This window comes from Artibeus jamaicensis, unplaced genomic scaffold (assembly GCF_021234435.1).
Source record: "Artibeus jamaicensis isolate MK-2021 breed Jamaican fruit bat unplaced genomic scaffold, CSHL_Jam_final scaffold_847, whole genome shotgun sequence".
In the NCBI taxonomy this organism is placed as follows: domain Eukaryota; kingdom Metazoa; phylum Chordata; class Mammalia; order Chiroptera; family Phyllostomidae; genus Artibeus; species Artibeus jamaicensis.
Window position 1 is genome coordinate 23,174,965 of NW_026522057.1, and position 18,454 is coordinate 23,193,418.

At 56.8% G+C, this 18,454-nt stretch overlaps 1 protein-coding gene across 2 annotated transcripts in view; it reads right to left on the minus strand.

Annotated features, from left to right (window-relative positions):
* The window catches only part of KAZN (kazrin, periplakin interacting protein), a 380,404-nt gene that overhangs the window by 26,449 nt on the left and 335,501 nt on the right, over positions 1–18,454 (minus strand). Inside the window, exons 5-8 of one of the 2 annotated variants that reach the window (XM_037165744.2) lie at positions 14,455–14,644; positions 12,408–12,538; positions 9,469–9,519; positions 8,187–8,310 (exon numbers count right to left, since the gene is read on the minus strand). In XM_037165744.2, the coding sequence (XP_037021639.2) occupies positions 8,187–8,310; positions 9,469–9,519; positions 12,408–12,538; positions 14,455–14,644 (496 nt within the window). Of the gene's footprint in view, positions 1–5,817; positions 8,311–9,468; positions 9,520–12,407; positions 12,539–14,454; positions 14,645–18,454 lie in introns of those variants that run through there. The other variant, XM_037165743.2, reaches the window with a different exon arrangement.

Genomic DNA, 18,454 nt, shown 5'->3' on the forward strand with positions numbered 1-18,454 from the left:
CCTGCCACCCCGGGTCCTATACCTGTGCTGGCACTGGCATCTTGGGTGAATTGTTGAACTTACTGGGGCCTCAGTCTTTGTATCTGTACAAAGGGCCGGGCCCTGTTCTGCCTGTCTCACCGGGCAGGTGACAGGCAGAAGTGAGATCACTGTCACCGTGTCATCGTCATCGGGGCTAACATTCACTGCTGCGCTGGCCAAGCCTTTTATGATGTGGTCACTCATTTTCTCCTGTCAGCCACCCTCTGACAATATCTCGCTGTCCCTCGTGCACACTTGAGGAAACTGAGGCACGGCCAGGCTAGGTAACTGGCCTACTGGGGAGCGAATGTCAGGATTGAGGTTCGAACTTAGAGAGTCTGCCTGGAATCTACACTCTTAACCTTGGTCCTGGTCTGCCTTTGCAAGAGTGTTGGATACTGTAGCGACCTGTGTGACCTGTGAGGGGCCTTGTTCAACAGTCTCACTGGGGTTCACCCAGGGGACATGTGTGGCTTCCCGGGGAGTGTTTCTGTCCCTTGATTTCACAGGCTTTTAGAAGCTGGGGGGGGGGCGTGAGCAGCCCCCACCTTTTTGCTCTGCCGGAGTTGGGGAAAGGGGGCTTGGACTGTCTTTGTCTGACGCGGAGCTGAGGAAGTCTGGGGTGCCTACAGGGAGTGACTTTTCCACAGTTTGCAGGTGGGGGGCGGGGAGGGCAGGAGGAGGCCCTTGAGGGAGCTTAAAGATGACCGAGCTCACAGACTTCCATCTGGCTTGACGTGGTGGACCCTCTGCTCCGATGAAATCCTATCTGTTAGGGTTAGGGTTAAGGTGAGTAAACCAAAGCTTTGAGCTGAGGGGCAGCGAAGGTGAGAGGGGAGGTGGCTGGGGACATCAGGGACTCATAAGACTCCAGAGGCCACAGATGGGTAAGCGCTGCCCTGGTCTGTTTTAGAGGGAGCCCGAGGCCCAGAGAGGGAGACCGACTTGCCCATGGTCACACAGCACGTTGTTGGTCCAGCTGGGAACCAGGAATCCAGAGCCTTGGCACTGGGCCGAGGGTGGTGGGATTCCGGGGTGGCAAAGGCTGGGCTTTCCCAGGACCCAAGTCCCTGTGGGGCCCTGAGCAGCTGCCCCACCCTGTACCTCTCTCCCAAGCGTGGCTGGGGTAGCCATGCTCTCGATTTAGGGTTCATCACTCAGTGTTGCTGGGGCACCATTGGCCCCGGGGCCAAGGCCAGCAGGCCCCTCCCCCCAGTGCTCAGCAGAGGTCTCAGTGACATGATGACAATGAACATCACACTCAGAACCAGGCTTGACTCCTGCCCTGCCACTTCCTGGCTGTGCCTCTGGGGAAATCGGGGAACCTCTCTGTGACTCAAATAGGGGTGCATCCAGGGCTGCCTAGGGGATGGCAAACACACCATGCCAGACCCCTTACTCTGCTCCTCAGGGCCCAGCAAAGCCCCTGGTCACCAGCTACCTTGGGCATAGCCTGGGGTCTCACTGTGGAACCCCAGCACTGCCCCAGGAAGGGGGGCTCAACCTGCCAATGATGGCCCCTTGGGGAAGCTTTCCAACGGCAGTCTGCGTTGAAAACCCACGGGCAAGATGCCACCTGTGTGCATTCCCCTATGTCACCTCTTACAACTGAGCCCACGTGGGAGCTTGTTCAATATACACACAGCTCCCGGACCCAGCAGGTAGGGGCTGGAGCATGGGAGCCTGTACCCTTAAAACGCAAGGCTCGGTTGGGGTTCACAACTATTTGCTACGCGTGGTTCTCAAACCCCTTTCCTTTTCTTCCTCTCTCGCTCACTTTCTATCACAGGCCTCCAGACAGACTCTAGCACAGAGGTCCCCCATGCAACAGACAAGAGCAGAGCTTCTGGCTGCGGGTGGGGTTGGTGCCCCGCCTATTAGTTCTTTCACCAGCTATGGCAGTCTTTTGAGGGATCTCTGAGGAACCCGCAAGGGTTCCACGAAACACAGTTTGCAAACTCCTGCTTGTTCCCTTGTCTTCCTCTATTGGGTGGAGAGGAGGAGCCCCAAACAGCCAGCCTGCACAGGGCTGGCCAGTGAGGCTTTCCCCAGTTCCCCGATGCTGCCTGTTGACCACTTGTCCCTGGCAGGGCACTTGGGGGGCCTGCCGCAGGGCTGGTCAAGGATGAGCAGCAGTTACTGAGAACGTGGATGCAGGAGCCAGTCTGCTAGAGCCCAGTCTTGGTGCTGCCACTTCCTACCTGTGTGACTTGGGGCAAGAAGTCCATCACTCTGTGCCTTGGTTTGTTCATCTACCAAGGAGGATGGTAACAGTATTTATCTTGGGGTTCGAGGAACACTTGCCACCTGACCAGGCCATCTCTGACACGTCTCCTTACACGTGTGCCACCCTAGAGTGGTCCCTGGGGCTTCTGTCTCAAGAACCCAGCCTTCCTTCGGCAGCCTGACTGCTTCTCTCGGTCAAATTTGCCTGTGAGGCCACCGCAGAGAATGTGTTTCCACTAGACTCAGAAAGACAGAATGCGCCTTGGGCTGGTGTGTTCTGGGGGCCAATGCCTCAAACTTGCCGTCCTAAGTCGGGGAAACCTGGATTCTCTCCCAAAGCGACCATGGACCTGAATTGGACTCTGAGTTCTGGGCACACAGCTCCAGGGACAACGGGTGACACTGCCCGATGCCCCGATTTCGCACCCTGGGGAGGACATTTTGATCCATCCACCTTCCTCCGGGCAGAAAGCAGGTGTCAGGCTGCTTCACACCTAGTTTCTCCCTCAGGCTGAACTTAACCCCCCTGGAATCACAGGGAACACAAACTGTGTGGCCAATCCTTTCCAGGCACCAAAACACTTTCAGCTTTTGTGCCTGAGTCCCCCAGGAAGGGAGGGTTTTTACACTCATTTCAAAGAGGCGCACGGACCCACAGCTTACTTGCAATCTGACGCAGGGGCCCAAGCTGCCGCGACGAGCCAGGCTCAGCCTGACCCCAATGGGTGGGCTGCAGGGTCCTCCGGTTGGAGCACGACACGCAATCGTACACGTTCCGGTGTTTTGGTGCAATTCACCGCTACTTACTGGTAACCTATTCAGAGAGTGATCGGACTTCTAAACCGCCCCCACCCGGACATGTGAACAAGCCTACAGCCAGGTGCTTTGTGGGGGCTCCGATATAACAAGGCTGCCCCGGGGACAGGCTCGGTGATGGGAAATCCTGCCATTTTCAGGAAGAATAGGTCAAGGTTTTCAGTCGCTGCTATTCTTGCTTCTAAAACGTAATCCTCTTGGGAGCATTTTCCCACGGCTTCAGCTTGCCAGGGACGGCGGGCTCAGCCCTGTGCTGTGCCGGGTTGGGGTTTTGCCTGTTTTCCAGTAACTGGGCTTTAAGGCGCCAGGCGGTGGTGGCTCCGGTTGGAATTATCCGTATGCCAGATGCTGGCAAGGTTTATGCCCTCAATTTGCCTGTCCAGTGGTCCTTCGTTGGTGATGTGCTATGACTTTGACACTGAAACAACTTCTAACATACAGCCAAGATCAAGCTTCTGAGTTATTTTTAAGTTTAGAGGGCATTCTTCAGTCGTACAAAGTTACGAGTCTGTCCTCTAGAAGGCGAAGTGAATTGTACGGGTTCCCTCCCGTCTTTATTACCCCCAGGTTCCTTCCCCACTGGGAGGTGGGAACAGGTGGGAGGGAGGGGCTCGGCCTGCTCGGCCCCACCTGGGCCTGGGGTGGGGGCGGTGGAGTTGAAAAAACTGAAGAGCCCATTGTTAGTAGATGGGGGGCGGGTATGTTTTGAGGCCCATGTTGTGAAAATGCTGGCTTTTGGTGCAAGGGCCCTATAGATACTTTTAAACTTATATTGTCACAGAGCAGACGACCCCACACGTGGCAGCCCTGCCGCCCCTGGGTTCCCCGGAACCCAGGTGAGTGACGCCTCAGCAGCCGCCCAAGGCAGCTGGAGGCCTGCACCTCGTGGTGGGGGGAGCTAATAACCCTCAGGACAGGCAGCTCTGGTTCAGCCGGAGGGCTTCCTGGAAGAGCAAAGGCAGGGGATCCCCCGTGGGGTCGGAGCACTTGTGTTTCTGCTCTGCCCTACGCGCCAGCTCCTCTTCTCTGGGGGGGTTTCTGGGCCTGGGGGTGTCAAAGGCTGAAAGAATAGACTCAGTCACAAAAGCAGGAAGTGCTAGGCTGTGCCAGAGGCTACTTACTGGTGGGTGACGGGGGGGCTCCAACCAATGCCCACCTGCTCTGTCCAAGCCCCTCACTGCCCAGCGGGTGCGGCGCTTCTGGGCCCCATGGCCTCCCTGGGTCTGAAGCCCGGCTCTCCCGTTTACGGGGCTCCCTGACCCTGGATGGTTTAGTCTCAGTTTCTCCGTAACGCCGGCTATTGGAGGGCTAACCAAGTTAATAAGTGCCAAGTGCGCAGCATGGACCCTGGCCTGTGGTAAGTGCTTAATAAGTGTTAGATGTGTTATTGTTACTAGTATTAGGTTCCAGCTGTCGGAGCCTGCCAGCCCGGGCAGGAGAGCCTGAGGGGTCAGGGCACAGCTGTCCGGGCAGGGCCTCGTGCAGGCAGGCGGTGCCTGGCCTGGGCAGCTGTGTCCTGGCCTTGGGCAGCCCTGCCTCAACTTCTGACTAAGAGGCGCCACCTGAAGTTGGTCTGTTTGGGACCAGGTCTCAGAGAACATTAAATAAGGACGTTGTATGGCTTTTCAGTAGAGCTACAAAGGTCTGAATAAGGTGTGAGAAGCCCTTGAGAAGGTCACGTGGCTGTAGGAGCAACAGCGAAGGTCTTGGCCAAATCGCTCTTCTCTGGGCCAATGTTTTTCCCACCTGCCCAGCGTGGGGGTTGGGTTGGTTTTGAGGCGGCACATCGGCTTTCCTTGTATGGCCACTCCCACTGTCGGAGCCCAGAAATCGGAAGCCCCTTTGGCCTGGGCGGGAGGGCTCTTAATGGATTCGTGATGTCCGCACGAGGCCAGGCAGAGGGCAGCACTGGCCCTCCCTGGGTTAGCCCAGGGGCCCTCAAGCCTGGTCGCCCCTTGGAACCACCAGAGGTGCACCCCCTAACGTGGGGCCAGGCTGAGCACTGCCAGGTTAGACGTGCCCAAGTTCCTCGCAGCCCTGCGCTCTGTGCCTCCTCGGCACGGTTGTCTCCCAGAGCCCTGAGCTTTCTTCCAGCAGAAGCGACGGGGGAGTTAGAAGGCCAGCCTTCTGTCCGTTTTATTGCTGGGGCAGCTTTCTCTTTAGGTTGGGAGATGGAGGCCGAGGGCACGGGCTGCCACCAGGGACTGGTGTGGCCGGGACACACTGTGCGGGTGTGTGTGGGGGAGGGGCTGGGCTTTGGGTCTGGGCGATTTCCCAGGCTTCAGAAAAGCCAGGCTTCCTCTGCCTTTATCAGGGAAGCCCCGTGGATGGCTCGGTCTCTCCTTTAAGCTCCTCTCAGCCCCCGGGGGTGGGGGGAAGTTGGGGTGCTGCAGAGGCTCACGGAGGCCTGCAGGAAGCAACGCACCCCAAACTCACAGGCCCCACCTCTGGGCCTTTGGAAGGCGTACAGCGGGGAGAAGGAAGCCGGTGAAAGCTGACCGGGTGCTGAGATGGAGGATGCAGGGCCGGGGTGCCAGGCTTGGGGCCGGTGCATCAGGACCACGGGCGCCCCTGGATGCCAACGTCTCCCAAGACGTTTCTGGGAGACCCGGCCTCAGCCCCTCCATTGGGCCCAGAGTCCAGCCAGCTTTCCTCGGCCCCTTCAGGAACTCCAAAGAGCAGGTCATGGGGGCTTTGTCTCCCACCCGGAGCAAGATAGAAGCAATCAAATAACATAGAGTTCGATACTATTTTAAAATAAGCTTTATTTAGATTTTTTTAATATTTTATATTTGCATCCATGCCTTCGAGAAACCTTGCCCATGGGAAAGGTTATTTTCATCTGGCGTTACCCATAACTCATTTGCTATTTGATGTCGTTCTCTTAAATAAATCATCCTTAGGAACTCTTAGAATTGTCTCCTAATTTACAAAAAGTGAAATGAAAAGGAACTACTAAATCATTACCAGGAGCCGTTGCCATCTTACTTTCTCGGAAGGGAAAAACAGTACAAATCAATCAAAAGGAAAAAAAAATTCACGGGGCAGGAGAAGTGTTTTCTAAAATCTCTCTCTGCTGAGGAAGGTGCCAGGTCTCGGTCTCTCCGTGAGGAGGCCAGAAAGCGCCTTATTAGGTGCCTGGCCGGGTCCTTCCCAACCCCCACCAGGTCAGGAGGAAAGGGAGCCACCGGCTGGGGCTTTTCTGTTTGTTTTAGAGACTGGGGACAGTCTCTGTGAGATGCTCCGGCATCTGAAAATGTTGTTTCTTGGTGAGAGCCGACCGTGTTACAGTTAGCAGAAAGCGCAACTACTACTGTTTAGAGGGTGTGTGAATTGAGCTGTTAGTAGTTAAGGGGGAGGACTGGGTGGGAGGCACGGGGTGGGGGGGAATTCACCCCCCAAAAGAAAAGGGAAGCTAGTTTGCAGCCCCGGGGAGGCCCTGGCTTCTAGCTCATGTGATCTCTATCACCCCATGTTTAATGCACACGGTTCCTTGATGGTGACGCCTCACAGGCCAACTCTGTTCCCTAAATAGGCAGATGCTCCTGCCAGCTCTCTCTCCTGGGGTGACTGGGCTCAGGCTGCCTAAGGGACCCCAAGAGATTCTGCCAGGTGTGGCAGCAGGAACCAACCAGAATGGGGAGGGCGTGGGCCCTGGTCCCGACACTGTGTCCCCCACAGCCCTCCCCTTGAGGCGAGAGCCTCCCCAGTGACACCTGCTGGTCAGTGTGCAGAATAACCCACGGAGGAGAGAGACAGAGCCACAGGAAGGAATGTAAGCCGCTGGAGGACCCCCGTGGGGCCGCTTGGCCGAGGGTCCCCTGCGGTCATACCCTGTGGCTGTGCAATTGGCTATCTCCCCCGTATATTCACGCTCACTCCGAAGACAGACCCAAGAGACAGTCACCAGGAGAAGGCGACTCTTACAGGACGTGCTCTGCTCACTGAGCTCAGCGTTTTGTAGTTCAGGTAAATAAATACATAGAGAATGGCCCAGAGAGAGCTACGGGCAGGAAGAGAGGTGGAGCGCACCTCCATGCAGGGGTGGAGGAATGCGGGGAGAGAGAGGAAGAAATAACGGAGAACAGCAAGCTCTGAGACCCCACGCACCCCGGGTTCTGGCCACCCTAAACTCTACCTTGCGAAGTTTGGCAGCAGCAGCGTGATAAGAGACTAGACAGGCCGACAGGAACACCCACCTCCCACTGCCCACCCCCCCACCTCATGGAAAAATATACATTCCAATATTTATGTAATAATTTAGATAGAATAAGTCTTCTGCATTTGTGCAAATAAATTAAACGGAACAATGTTCTTTTTCTTTTGTTTCCACAAAGAAAGAAATGGCAAAGCAATGTAAAAACCGGCAGGCCATTGAAAGGAGCCCATTTGACCTCGGCAAACCCGGCTAAGATGAGGCCCCTTGGCCGGGTTTTGAGAGTCTCGCGGAGAGCAGACCTTACCCTGACGACGGTGGCGTTTTGTGGTTAAAGTGACTTGGGCGCGCCCCGAGAACAGGGTCTGGTCCCACGTGTACACACGGGGGTGGGGGTGGGAGCAGGGAGGGGAGGACATAAAAAACAGACCACATCCTCGGGCAGACGGGCTCCAGAAGTAGCAGTGTGGACGAGGGACATTTACAAGCACGGAGTGCACAACAGGTTTTTGTTATTTACAAATACACAGCAGTCCTTCAAGTTTTCAAGTTTCATAAAAACGGGGGTGGGGGGGTGGGGAAAGGGAGAGGAGAAAAACCCCAACGAACTGAACGAAAGGAAACATTGGAAAAAAAAAGAAAAAGAAAAACAAAAACAAAAAACCAAAACGAACCCAGATTAACAACACAACCGTATCGCGCCAGAGATGACAGAGTTGACATATTAACACACGTCTGTAGTATGTACATCAATTACAAAGGTGGCGACGCACGGGGGAGGGGTCACACATGTTTGCACCTGGCCACACCCCAATCCCGCGCGCCCCATGCACGCACGCACGCCCCTGCGTGCCCCATGCACGCACACACACGTCCACACGCACTGACACGCCTGCCCGGAAGCAGGCCAAGGGAGGCGGGTATCACCAGTCCGCGTCCTCCTCTATGTAATAATCAGGGGCGGTACCATCAAAGAGGCCGGGGTCGAGGGACTTCCGCTGCTTCCCTCTGGCGAAGACGCGGGAGATGGAGCCGAATCCCATCTTCTCTTTCTTCTTTTTCCGTTTTTGGTCTTCAAGATCCTCTAGTGACTGAGGAGTCGGGGCCAAGCGGCAGGAATACAGGGGAGAAGAACAAAGCCAACTTGAGCTGCGGGCACAGCACAGGAGGGGTGGGGATGTCCAGGGTGGGGGGCGGGGGTCACCCGTGGTCAGGGATGCCAGGGTCTGCCTGGCACTTGAGGAGGAACCTTGGGCCAGTTACCCAAGACTGTCATGAGGATGTCACTGAAGTAAGGACACATAATCAGCCTCTCATAATGGGTAGCTGCTGGTAGTGTGTGCAGCATCATTTAAATTGTTGGCCAGCACTTTCCAGTGCCCCCTGAGGGCTTGCAGGAGCGTGTGCATGCACTGGGCTGTGGGCCAGCCACAGGTCCTGCCTGCAGGGGCATGGGGCAGTGGCACCAGTCCCTGTGAAAAAGTCCCTGGGGAAAAGGGGGGCTGGGGGAGCCTGGAGCTTGAGGATGAAGGAGACCTGAGCTTTAGCCAGGAGGCTGGGGCTTGAGTTCTAGTCCTGCCTGCAGGATAACTATGGGGACTTGGGGGCTGGTGTCTGCGTGAAAGCTCTGCAAACTGTCACGTGTGTTGCACAGACAGGGGACATCATTCTCCAACAGAAAGGTAGGGGCTAGACTAGCCCAATGGTTCCCAAAATACATTCCTCAAATTCCAGGCCTAGTGCACACCTGGTGGGACAGAATCTCCAGGGTGACGGGCCCAGGAATCTGCATTTGGGGAACTTCCCTGGTGGACCCTGATGGGACAGACAGGTGCACAGGTCATCATGAGAGAGCCCCAGGACCTGAGACTGACCCCTCTGACCCTCGGATTCTTGTTGTTTTCCTCCCTGCATGTCCCCTTCTTGTCCTGGTGGCAGACTATTGAAATGTGAAAAATGAACGAAAGTTTCCTCCACCGAGGGGCCCAATGAGCTCGTGGCTTGGGTCATCAGACTTTGGCTGCCAAGAGAGAGGACATTACCAGAGCAGCAGGGTGCGGTTAGTGTGATGCACTTAGTAGGTTTACAGGTTCAGAAGGGGGCACGGAAGGACAGACCCAGTGGCAGGTCTGATTCAGGCCCTAGTCCACATGTGACTCGCAGAGTGCTGGAACTCCTGTCTGCCCCGGGTGCCCAGGTATGGGAAGTGGGGACCCTGGGGGCCCAGGGCCAAGCGAAGGCGCACCTACCTGTACAATAGGGTTGTGCAGGTTCTTCTGAACTGGGCCGGGACTGTCGCCCTGTAGCCAAAGGAGAAGAAGGAGATGAGACAGCAGAGACGCGGACACATGAGCGCAGAGGTGGCCCGCGAGGCATGGGCCCTTCCGTGAGAGGAGGCCATCCCTTAGGGGCCACCCTGCCTCTGAGTGGGGAGCTCGCCCCCCACCCCTTGAGCAGACGCTCCCAGATGGCTGAGTGGGGAGGGCCTGGGGCTCACGGAGGTGCTGTCTGGATCAGGGGTCCTAGTCTGAGGCCCTGGGGTGCTCTCCTGCCTGCTCCGGCCTCTTGAACCCCAACACCCTCTGAGTAACAAAGCAGTTACTTCACAGCTTCTGAGTTTCTGTCTCAGTTGGTTTATTGTGTTGGAACTGGAGGTTGGTTATACTTGGTGCTTTTCCTAAATAAATATGATTTTATAGAAAAGAGCATAAAAGCAAAGAATTTTGGAACAAGAAGACTCGAGAGACTCTGTAGCCTCGAACTCCCCCCGCAAACACAATGAATCACTTATTTTGTGAAAGGGCAGAAGGATTCATTAGCCTGATTTACAGATACACCGGCTCCACACAGCCCAGTTATCATGGAGCTAATTAAAAGCAGAGCTACAATGCAAATTTGGGACAGTCTGGTTCCTCCTGGCCTAGCTCCTCTCCCTACGGTGCACAAAAGTGCACGTGCAAAAGCCTTCACAACAGGCCACAATCAGTCTGTGCTGCCTGGGGGCCAGCAGATCATTTCCATCACAAAAGCCATTGCTAGGGAGACCCCTGGCGGTTGCTTCCAGAATTGCAGGCAAAGGGCCCATGAAAAACAAAGTCTGTATCACTTGCCACATCCATCAACTTTCTGCAACCGTCTCTGTGCAGAGTCACCACCTGGCCACCTCAAAAGTAGTGGCCAGAGCACAAGAGGATGAGGAGGGGGGTGTTCTTAGTCCAGATGTGGCTGCTCTTGCTGCTGTCTGGTCACACGACTGACAACAGAGGGCTACCTGGGGCTACTTTCGAGCTCCTCCTGGCCTCCCTATGTGCACATCTGTTGACGTATGGAATGAAGGTAGTTGAGGGGATGGCAGGAATGGAACAAGTGATAGTTTGGTCTTTAGTCCTGTCTCCAGGTTTACAAACAGAGCTCACAGCAGGCAGCTAAGACAGGCTTACGCTGGGTAGGGCCACCTTTGCTAAATCTATGGGGAAAAGAACGAGGCCAGTGCCCACCGCAATGTACCCAGACATCCGGCTTATCAAAGCACCCATGCCCCGGAGGCAGGGCCCTGTCTAAAGTGAACTTGGAAATACATGTGCTCAACCTGCTGCCTGTAGCAGCAGGTATGTGCCAAGGCCAAGTTGGGCAAAAGGCTAGGTCTGTGCCAGAGCAATTCCACAGGCCTTTAGAGAACGCTTTCTGCAGAATGCGTTTTCCAACAGTGTTCTGGCTGTCAGAGCCCCTTTGGGCCCATCAGGGGAAGACACACACACACAAAAGGCCCTTGAGAAGTTATTCCCATTTGGGCTGTGCACAGATACTCAGGGCGCTGGGCCACGCCGTGAGAGGCTGGCTTCTCAGAACCAGGGGACAGATGCCAGAGGGGCCCCTCTAGAGGACCGCCTTCTTCACCTTGGCTCTGTCAGTCAAGACAGCCTGTGTCACCAGGGTGCCCTCCTGGGGAGGAGAGAACACACTGCTTCCTTTTAGAAAGCCCCAGTTAAAAAACCACCCAACCCTTGGTGAGGCCCCAGGCCTGGCAGCTACCTTCTCTCCATTATGAAGCAGGCTGGATAAGGGCCCGAGAGCCTGCTGCCCGTGCACCAGGCTGCGGCGACTTACTTTAAGTTCAGCCTTAGCGACTTTTATAAGTGCTTTTCATTGTTATTGTAGAGAGAAAAAAATGTTTCCATTGTGGTTACTTGAATACAGGACAGCTACTGATTTTTATAAATTGATTTTCAACCAGTACTGTTATGTACTAGCTTATTATGATTAGTTCCGAGGCTTTTCAAGATTATTCTCCTGAGTTTTCCAGGTAGATAATTGTATCATGGCAAGTAAGGGTTATTTTGTCTTTCCTTCCCACTGGATTCATCTCATTTCTTTTTTTATTATCCATTTTGCTACATTCATTGAGTTTTTGAGAAAGCCTTCTGGTGCACTTAAAGACCTGCTCTATTTTGTCTGTCTTCGGGTCCTGCAAGGGACCCCTGTGTACCCCCAACCACGTGCTGGAGCAGGAGTGAGGCGTGGCCCTACCCCCAGCCTTTCCTATTAGAGCCTAGACATGGCGTCCTCCTGACCTCTGACCCTTGACCCACCTGCACTCACCCCTGTCCACCCCCTGCTGTGGGAGCCTCTCCTGCCTTACTGGTCATCAAGAGTTAGGTGACTGGGGATACGGGCCTCTTGGTAGCTGGCACCCAGTATGCAAGCACAAAGGGTTTGATTAAATAAGCAAACACACTTGGAACAAATTCACGGACACCTCTCCAGAGCTTCACATCAAAGCTTCTGGAAGCTCAGAAAAACCTGGCTCGTTCCTGGATGAAGACTGGGCACTGGCCCCACAAGGAAATGCTGAGCTGCAGGGGGTCACGTCTGGCAGAAGCCCACGGTCTCGGCTCGGACACAGCCCACCAGAGGGAGCCCCGGGCTGCACAGACCCCATGGCCGACCCCGGCCCGCCTTCCTCTGGATTTTCCTTGCCCTCCCGGACACAGGGAGCAAATGGGCCTCCTCTCTTTCTCTCCCCACATCCATCTCTTCTTGCAAAAGGAAAGAACAGAACAGGAAATGCCTCCGCCAGAGTGCTCCCTGGGTGGACGAGAGGAAACAGCGAGTACTTCTGCACCCCTCCACCCGCCCCCGCGGGTTTCGGGCAGGGCCCAGGGCCGGGCCCTGCGGCTGCTGGCCTTACGTTGCAGAGGGAGTGCGTCCGGTGTCGAGGGGAGTTGATGTCGCTTGGCGTGGATGACCGGTCGCCTTCCGCGGCGGAAGCGTCAGAGATGACAGAGGGCTGCCGGGAGTGGCAGGGGCTCACCCTGACCGCTGCAAAGCAGGGACAGTGAGAAGTGAGGGATGGAGGGACTGTCCTCACCTTCACTGCCTTGCCGGTGACTCCACCGACGCCCCCATTATACAGATGAGAACACTGAGACATAGAGGGGACACCTGCCCAGCTCTCCACCCCTCTATTCCACAGCCCCACTCGTGGTCAGCAGCTTCCAGAAGAATCTCCCACCATGGCTTTGGGATCCAATTAGGCACCCTCTTCACAGGTGAGGGAGGGGAAGAGGCAGAGTTTCCAGGGACCTCAGTGACTGTCCCCACAATGCTGCCACCACCTGGACGATCCCTAAACCTGCTGGTACACACCAGCTTCCCAAGCAAGAAGTCTTGAGGCCACCAGCAGCTCCAGCTCCTCTCTTTCTGCCATACCGGGTCATCACCAGGGCTTCTCAACACAACCCCAGACATGCCCGCTGCTCTCCAATCCACTGTCATGTCCTTCGCCGCCCCCCCCCCCCCACCCCGAGCCCAAGCCTCACACTGCAGAGAGAGCCAGCCATCTGGTCACTCTGGGGGTCAAACGGCTCGCTGCTGCTCCTGGCCATGGAGGCCGGAGGGAGGACATCCCAGCCCAGCCCCCCGGCCTCTGACTGTGCCCGACACGCCGCCCCCCTCCCGTCTCCGTCTTTGCTGGCCCTGCTGCCCAGCGGGCACCTTCTCATCTTTCAGGCCTGTCCCGAAAGAGGCCTTCCTCAATGACCAGCTCTCCCACTGTCCCGTTTTCCCACCAAAGCACCTGTTTTCTGTTCATTTCCCTCCTGGCACTAACTACCATCTGTCATCATTCCGTAAGTTGGTTTAGGTACATGGTGTTGACTCTCTTCACACCTACAACGTCAGCTCCACCAGGACAAGCACCCCGGGTGCCCGATCCACACTGAACCCGAGCTCACGGTGCTTGGCCCGTAGTAGGTGCTCACTCGATAGTCGTTGACTGAAAGGCTCAGCTGGAAGCCTGCACCAGACTGCACCCAGCAGACTGCCTTCCTGGGTGCAGGTGCAGGAGTTGGGTAGAGGAAGCATGTTGTTCCCCAAGACTGACTGAGCACCTACTATGTGCAGGTGGCATGTGGGCAGGTAGGACTATACCACTGAGAAAGACAGCCCTTGCCGCCAATGCCATAAGGCCAGGGAGGGGTGGGGTAGTGGCACAGAGGGGCTTTGGAGCCAGAACTTGGGTTCCCAGCGAGGTGATGTGACAGCAGGACTTCAGGGCTCCAAAGGCCAGCTGCCTGCTCCCAACCTGCATGTCACACCAAGGCAGCCACTCACAGGAGTGACAGAGAATGGAGCCAGGTGGGCTGCAGGCATGTAGAGTTTGGAGCCTGTGCTGTGGCCAGTGGGTGCAGATGCTGCCCAGAGGCTGGGTCCTTCCTCTGCCCAGTGCCTACAGTGAGCACCTGTGACCTTTACTTCCGGCCTTCCCACACATCCTGGGGTTGTGTGGAGCTGTCAATCAAGGAGCTCAGCCGTCTCCCATGCTGAAGAATCATTGCGCTGGCTGCCTAGACACAGTGATTGGTCCTGGGGGCGCATGTGACTCAGGCTGGCCAATCAGAGTCCTTCTTTGGGATTTGCTATGGACATAGAGATAGTTTCCCCTTCTCAAGGCTTTTGAGCTGTAAGCTAAAATCGTGGAACTGTTTGCTGCCTTGTGGAGAGAGACAAATTCAAGATGAGGCCAACGGGAGGCAGGAGGAGCTGTGAGACAGACGGACGCAGGTATCGTCTAACAGGTGGGATGCACCTGTGTCTGAGGTCCACCTCTGGGACTGCTCAGTTACCTGAGCCCATGGCTTCCTCTCCACACTCCCCTGAGCAGCCACTGTGCCTTCCCCACTGGGGCAGACGGCCGCCGGAGAAGCCCCCACAGCCGTGGCTGGGCCAGGACTCACCTTGCCGGTCTGCAGGGTGGGGGGGATGCGAGTGGTAGAGAGTTTGCTGGCTCTGCCGGATGGCTGCGGTCAGCGGCAGGTCCGCCTGCACCACCCACTCCTGGTTGCCGTTGAGCACCGTCTCGCCCGGCATGGCCAGTGAATGCCGCTTGGGGACGTCCTTGGTCAGCGTAGCTAAAGACTGCTTGGCCTGGAGAGAACCGGGAGACAGGAAGGGGCCGACGTGATCAAGGGGGCATCTTGGCCTGCTGCTCGGCCATGACCCACCATCCTGAGAAACCCATGGACGGACCTGTGTACCAGGGCATCTGCGGCGCTGCCTTGAGTGCCCATCAGTAAGTTGGGCACCTGCACGGCAGGCCTCACCTGGGTGTCACCCCTTAGTTCCTGACACCAGAGTGAGACCAGCAGTATGGAGAGAATGAGGGGCACCACACACTCATCACCCACTCTTTGGGGTTCTGCAAGGACTAGCTGGGACTCGCAGGGCAGTGTAAGACAATGGTGCTTTGGCATCCATCCCCTTAGCTCCCCCCCAATTCAACCTGTGGTCTCCCCTTCACCAGGTGCTGTGCAGTGCAGGCGGAGGACAGGGCAAATCCTCAACCTGGCTCTCAGGGTCACACGATGAGAAGGCAGGGGACACGGGGATGTGCAGGGACCAGTGTGGGGCTGGGTTGGGGTGGGGTGCGTGGGGACAGCTCTTCCTTTATCTGGTGACTGAGGTCTCTTAGTTTTGGGCTACCTCCCCCAGGATACGTGGGGTTTTATTAGAAATAATCTCAAATTATTGTGGGGAGAAAAAGGGGACACGTAGATGGGCCCGAGGGCCCCACACCGAGATCTCCGGTGAATCCCGTGCCCCAGTGAATCTGAGCCACTGCGGTGCTGGCTGTGCCCTAGTATAAGCACAGATACAGTAAAACCTTCATCTCATCTCTCCTGCTCCAGAACTTTCCAGGCCTTGCCTAAGGCCTCAGATGCTTCCTGGCAGAACGGAGATTCCAGCCAATAAATGGACAGTCGGTGGCCAAGGGCCCCACACGCCCTCAGCACTGTGTTATTTCAGACAAGTCACTGCCTTCTGAGCCTCCATTTCCGCACCATGAGAAGCCCGAAACAAGTGACTCAGAGGCGCTCTCTGGCTCAAAACCCCAGGAGTCTGTGAAATTGGCCCCCTTCCACTCCCAGCCCCCGGGGCATATGAACCTGTTGGGCAGAAGGAAGTCCAATTGAGGGTGTTGGCCCCCCTATCAAGCCCAGTAATAATCTCCTCCATCGCTCAGAAGACCTTCAGTGCAAAAGTCCTGAGTCTCAGGGAGGGGGCGTGGAATTATCTGTGCCCGAGAAACCAGAAGCTCAGAGGAGTGAAGTGTCTTCGCCAAGACTGGACGGCAGGCACAACGTCCGAGCTGGGGTCCAGGCCTGGGTGTCTGGCTGTGAGCCCCTGTGGGTTCCCCGATGCCCACACCGCGCTGGGCCCAGAAACGAAGCAGACTTCGCGGCGCAGGCTCAGTCCACAAGGCAGAGAGCGGGGCGCGTCTAGTCCCCAGTCGCTGGCCTGGGGCTGGCATGACCCCTGAAGCACTCGGTGCGAACCTGCAGGACAGCCGGCAGCAGGCCTCCCTGTCCGCACCGGGGCTAACTCAGGACAGAACAATGGAGCGGTCCCTCTGCTGAGAGGGCGAGCGAGGCCGGGTGTGTCCCAGAGCTGCTCTGTGCCCGCAGCAGCACCAGTAGAAGAATCAAGCCTCTGGGCCCTCCACCCTGGCACCGCTCCTGGGGGCCGCTGCTCCTGGGGGACGCCCTGCTCCCTTCTTCCCGCCCAATCCATCTCGGCTGCCCCGGAGGTGGACACGGGAGACAAATGAGCCCCCATGGGCATCTGCTGCCCTGTGGTGATGAGCCCTCTGCTCTGTCCTCCGGCAGCACCACTGGGCTTGAACAAAGGAAGCACGAGCTGACCCTGAAACAAGCCGCCTTTTACGGCAGCACAGGAAGAGGCCCGGGCAGGGTCACTCTCCTGTCCCCACAGGCGTTCTTCTCCCAAGTGGAGCCTCGCCCAGTGGGGACTTGGAAGGGCGCCTTCCACTCAGCCGGCTGTCTGACGTCACTGCTACCTGACAACTGGGAGGTCCCCTGTGGCTGGTCCTGCGGGATGGAGTGTTTGCCTGGGAGTTCTGAAGCACAGGATCCTCTCCCAAACTGCCTGTCGTGCCGTTAAACCTCTGACATGGAGCCACGACACAGGACCACAAGCGAGGCACGTGGCATCTTATTTAAACCTTCCACACCCGTTGGGCTCTGCCATGGCTGCTCCCGGCCGCAAGTCCCACGGCGTCTCTGACTAATCTCTCCCACTAAATGCAGCAAGACACCGGGAACTCTGACACCCTCTCTCATCTCTGACCCCTGAGTCTGGAGCCCCTGGGAACTGGTGAGTCGCTCCCATGACACAAAAGCCAAAACACAGCTTGGTTCAGACTCCACTTCTACAACTTAGTTGCTGTGTGACCTTGAGCAAGTCAGTCCATGACTGAGCTTTAGGGTCCTCACTGGTAAGTAAGCTGGGGAAACTGAAAGGGAGCAGGTCCGTGTAAACAGCGCCCCCTGGAGGTGTGCAATGAGAGGGCCTGGCATAGCACTTTGGAACTTGGGCTCTGAGACCAGACTGCCTGCGTTTGATCCCAGCTATGCTGCTTCGTAGCTGAGGGCTCCTGAGAGAGGCCCCTCACCTCTCCACGCCTCTGTGCCCTCATCTGCCCAGTGGGAGGAACGTGGCTGCAGTGGAGGCTGCTTGGTCCATGGTACAAACACTCAGGAAATTCAAGTGACTGTTATTATGAAACAGTGTCTATTGTCACAGTCAACAGTAGCAGCCACGATTTAGGATTATTTACCTGCTCTCTAATATCAGGCGACAAAAGCCGGGAGGCAGGAGGGGAGAGCAATGCAGGGTGCAGCCCTCACCCACCCTCTGGATAAGGTCAATGGAGGCCCCCAATTGCCTGTACGGTCTGCTGGTCCGGAGGCCGGGGCGTGTGTCCATGTCAGAGAGTGAGCCTGGCCCCGAGGGAGGCCGAGTCCTGCTGACCTGCATCCTTCACCGGCTTTTCAAGAGACTCCTGCCTGTCTGGGGAAGGCCTTTCCAGGCCAAAGGGTGGGAGGAGCTGGGGGGCAGGAACTTTCCAAAGCAGGAAACTGGCTGCTGCCCTCCACCTTCCCTCCGTGCCCGTGAGCTCCTGACTTCCTCCGTGCACACCCGCCTGTGCGCTGACACTGGCCAGAGCTGTGTTCTGGGACGTGCGGCCCAAGGACGGAGGCTACGGGCAGGAAGGTCCCTGCCCTCTGGCCTCTCCCCGGCCGGCGGTGCAGTAGGGGGAGCTGGACAGCACTGCCTGGGGCAGGCAGCCCTGGAGGCCTCCAGGTGCTGAAACCCCGTAGACAGCAGGCAACAGAGGGGACCTCCGACCAGGTGTGCACCCCAACAACTCTGGGGCTGTCCGGGTTCTTAGGAAAGCCCTTTCCCTCTGCATCTGAGCCCTTTTCCTTGTTACAGCAAATCCATCACCTGAGCTATAAACATTCACCCGCACTATTCACACCTAGAGAGGCGCGATGCCTGCTGAAAGGAGGAGGCAAGAATCTGAATTTTGTTGGCCAGGACAGAAGCGAGCTGAGTAGTCTGGGCCTGGGGACGGTGGAAGCAGAGGCAAGATGGCTCATAATCCCAACAGACCCCGGATGCCCCGGGATGCTTGAGGCCAGTGCTCCCAGGTGCAGAAGACGTGTCTGTCTGCCCACAGGGCACTGGAAAGATTGGGGAGAGCAAGGGCCTTGCTCCGCCTTGCACCAGGGGAGCCAGCACTGGGAACCCACCTCCACCCCAAGAGAAGACCTGACGGCTGCAGCTTCTTCCGGCCCTGGGCAGTTATCACCACTAGGGGTCAGCATCCCACAAGGAGGGCGCTGAAGTGGTCCCCAGAGAGAGATCCCCAGA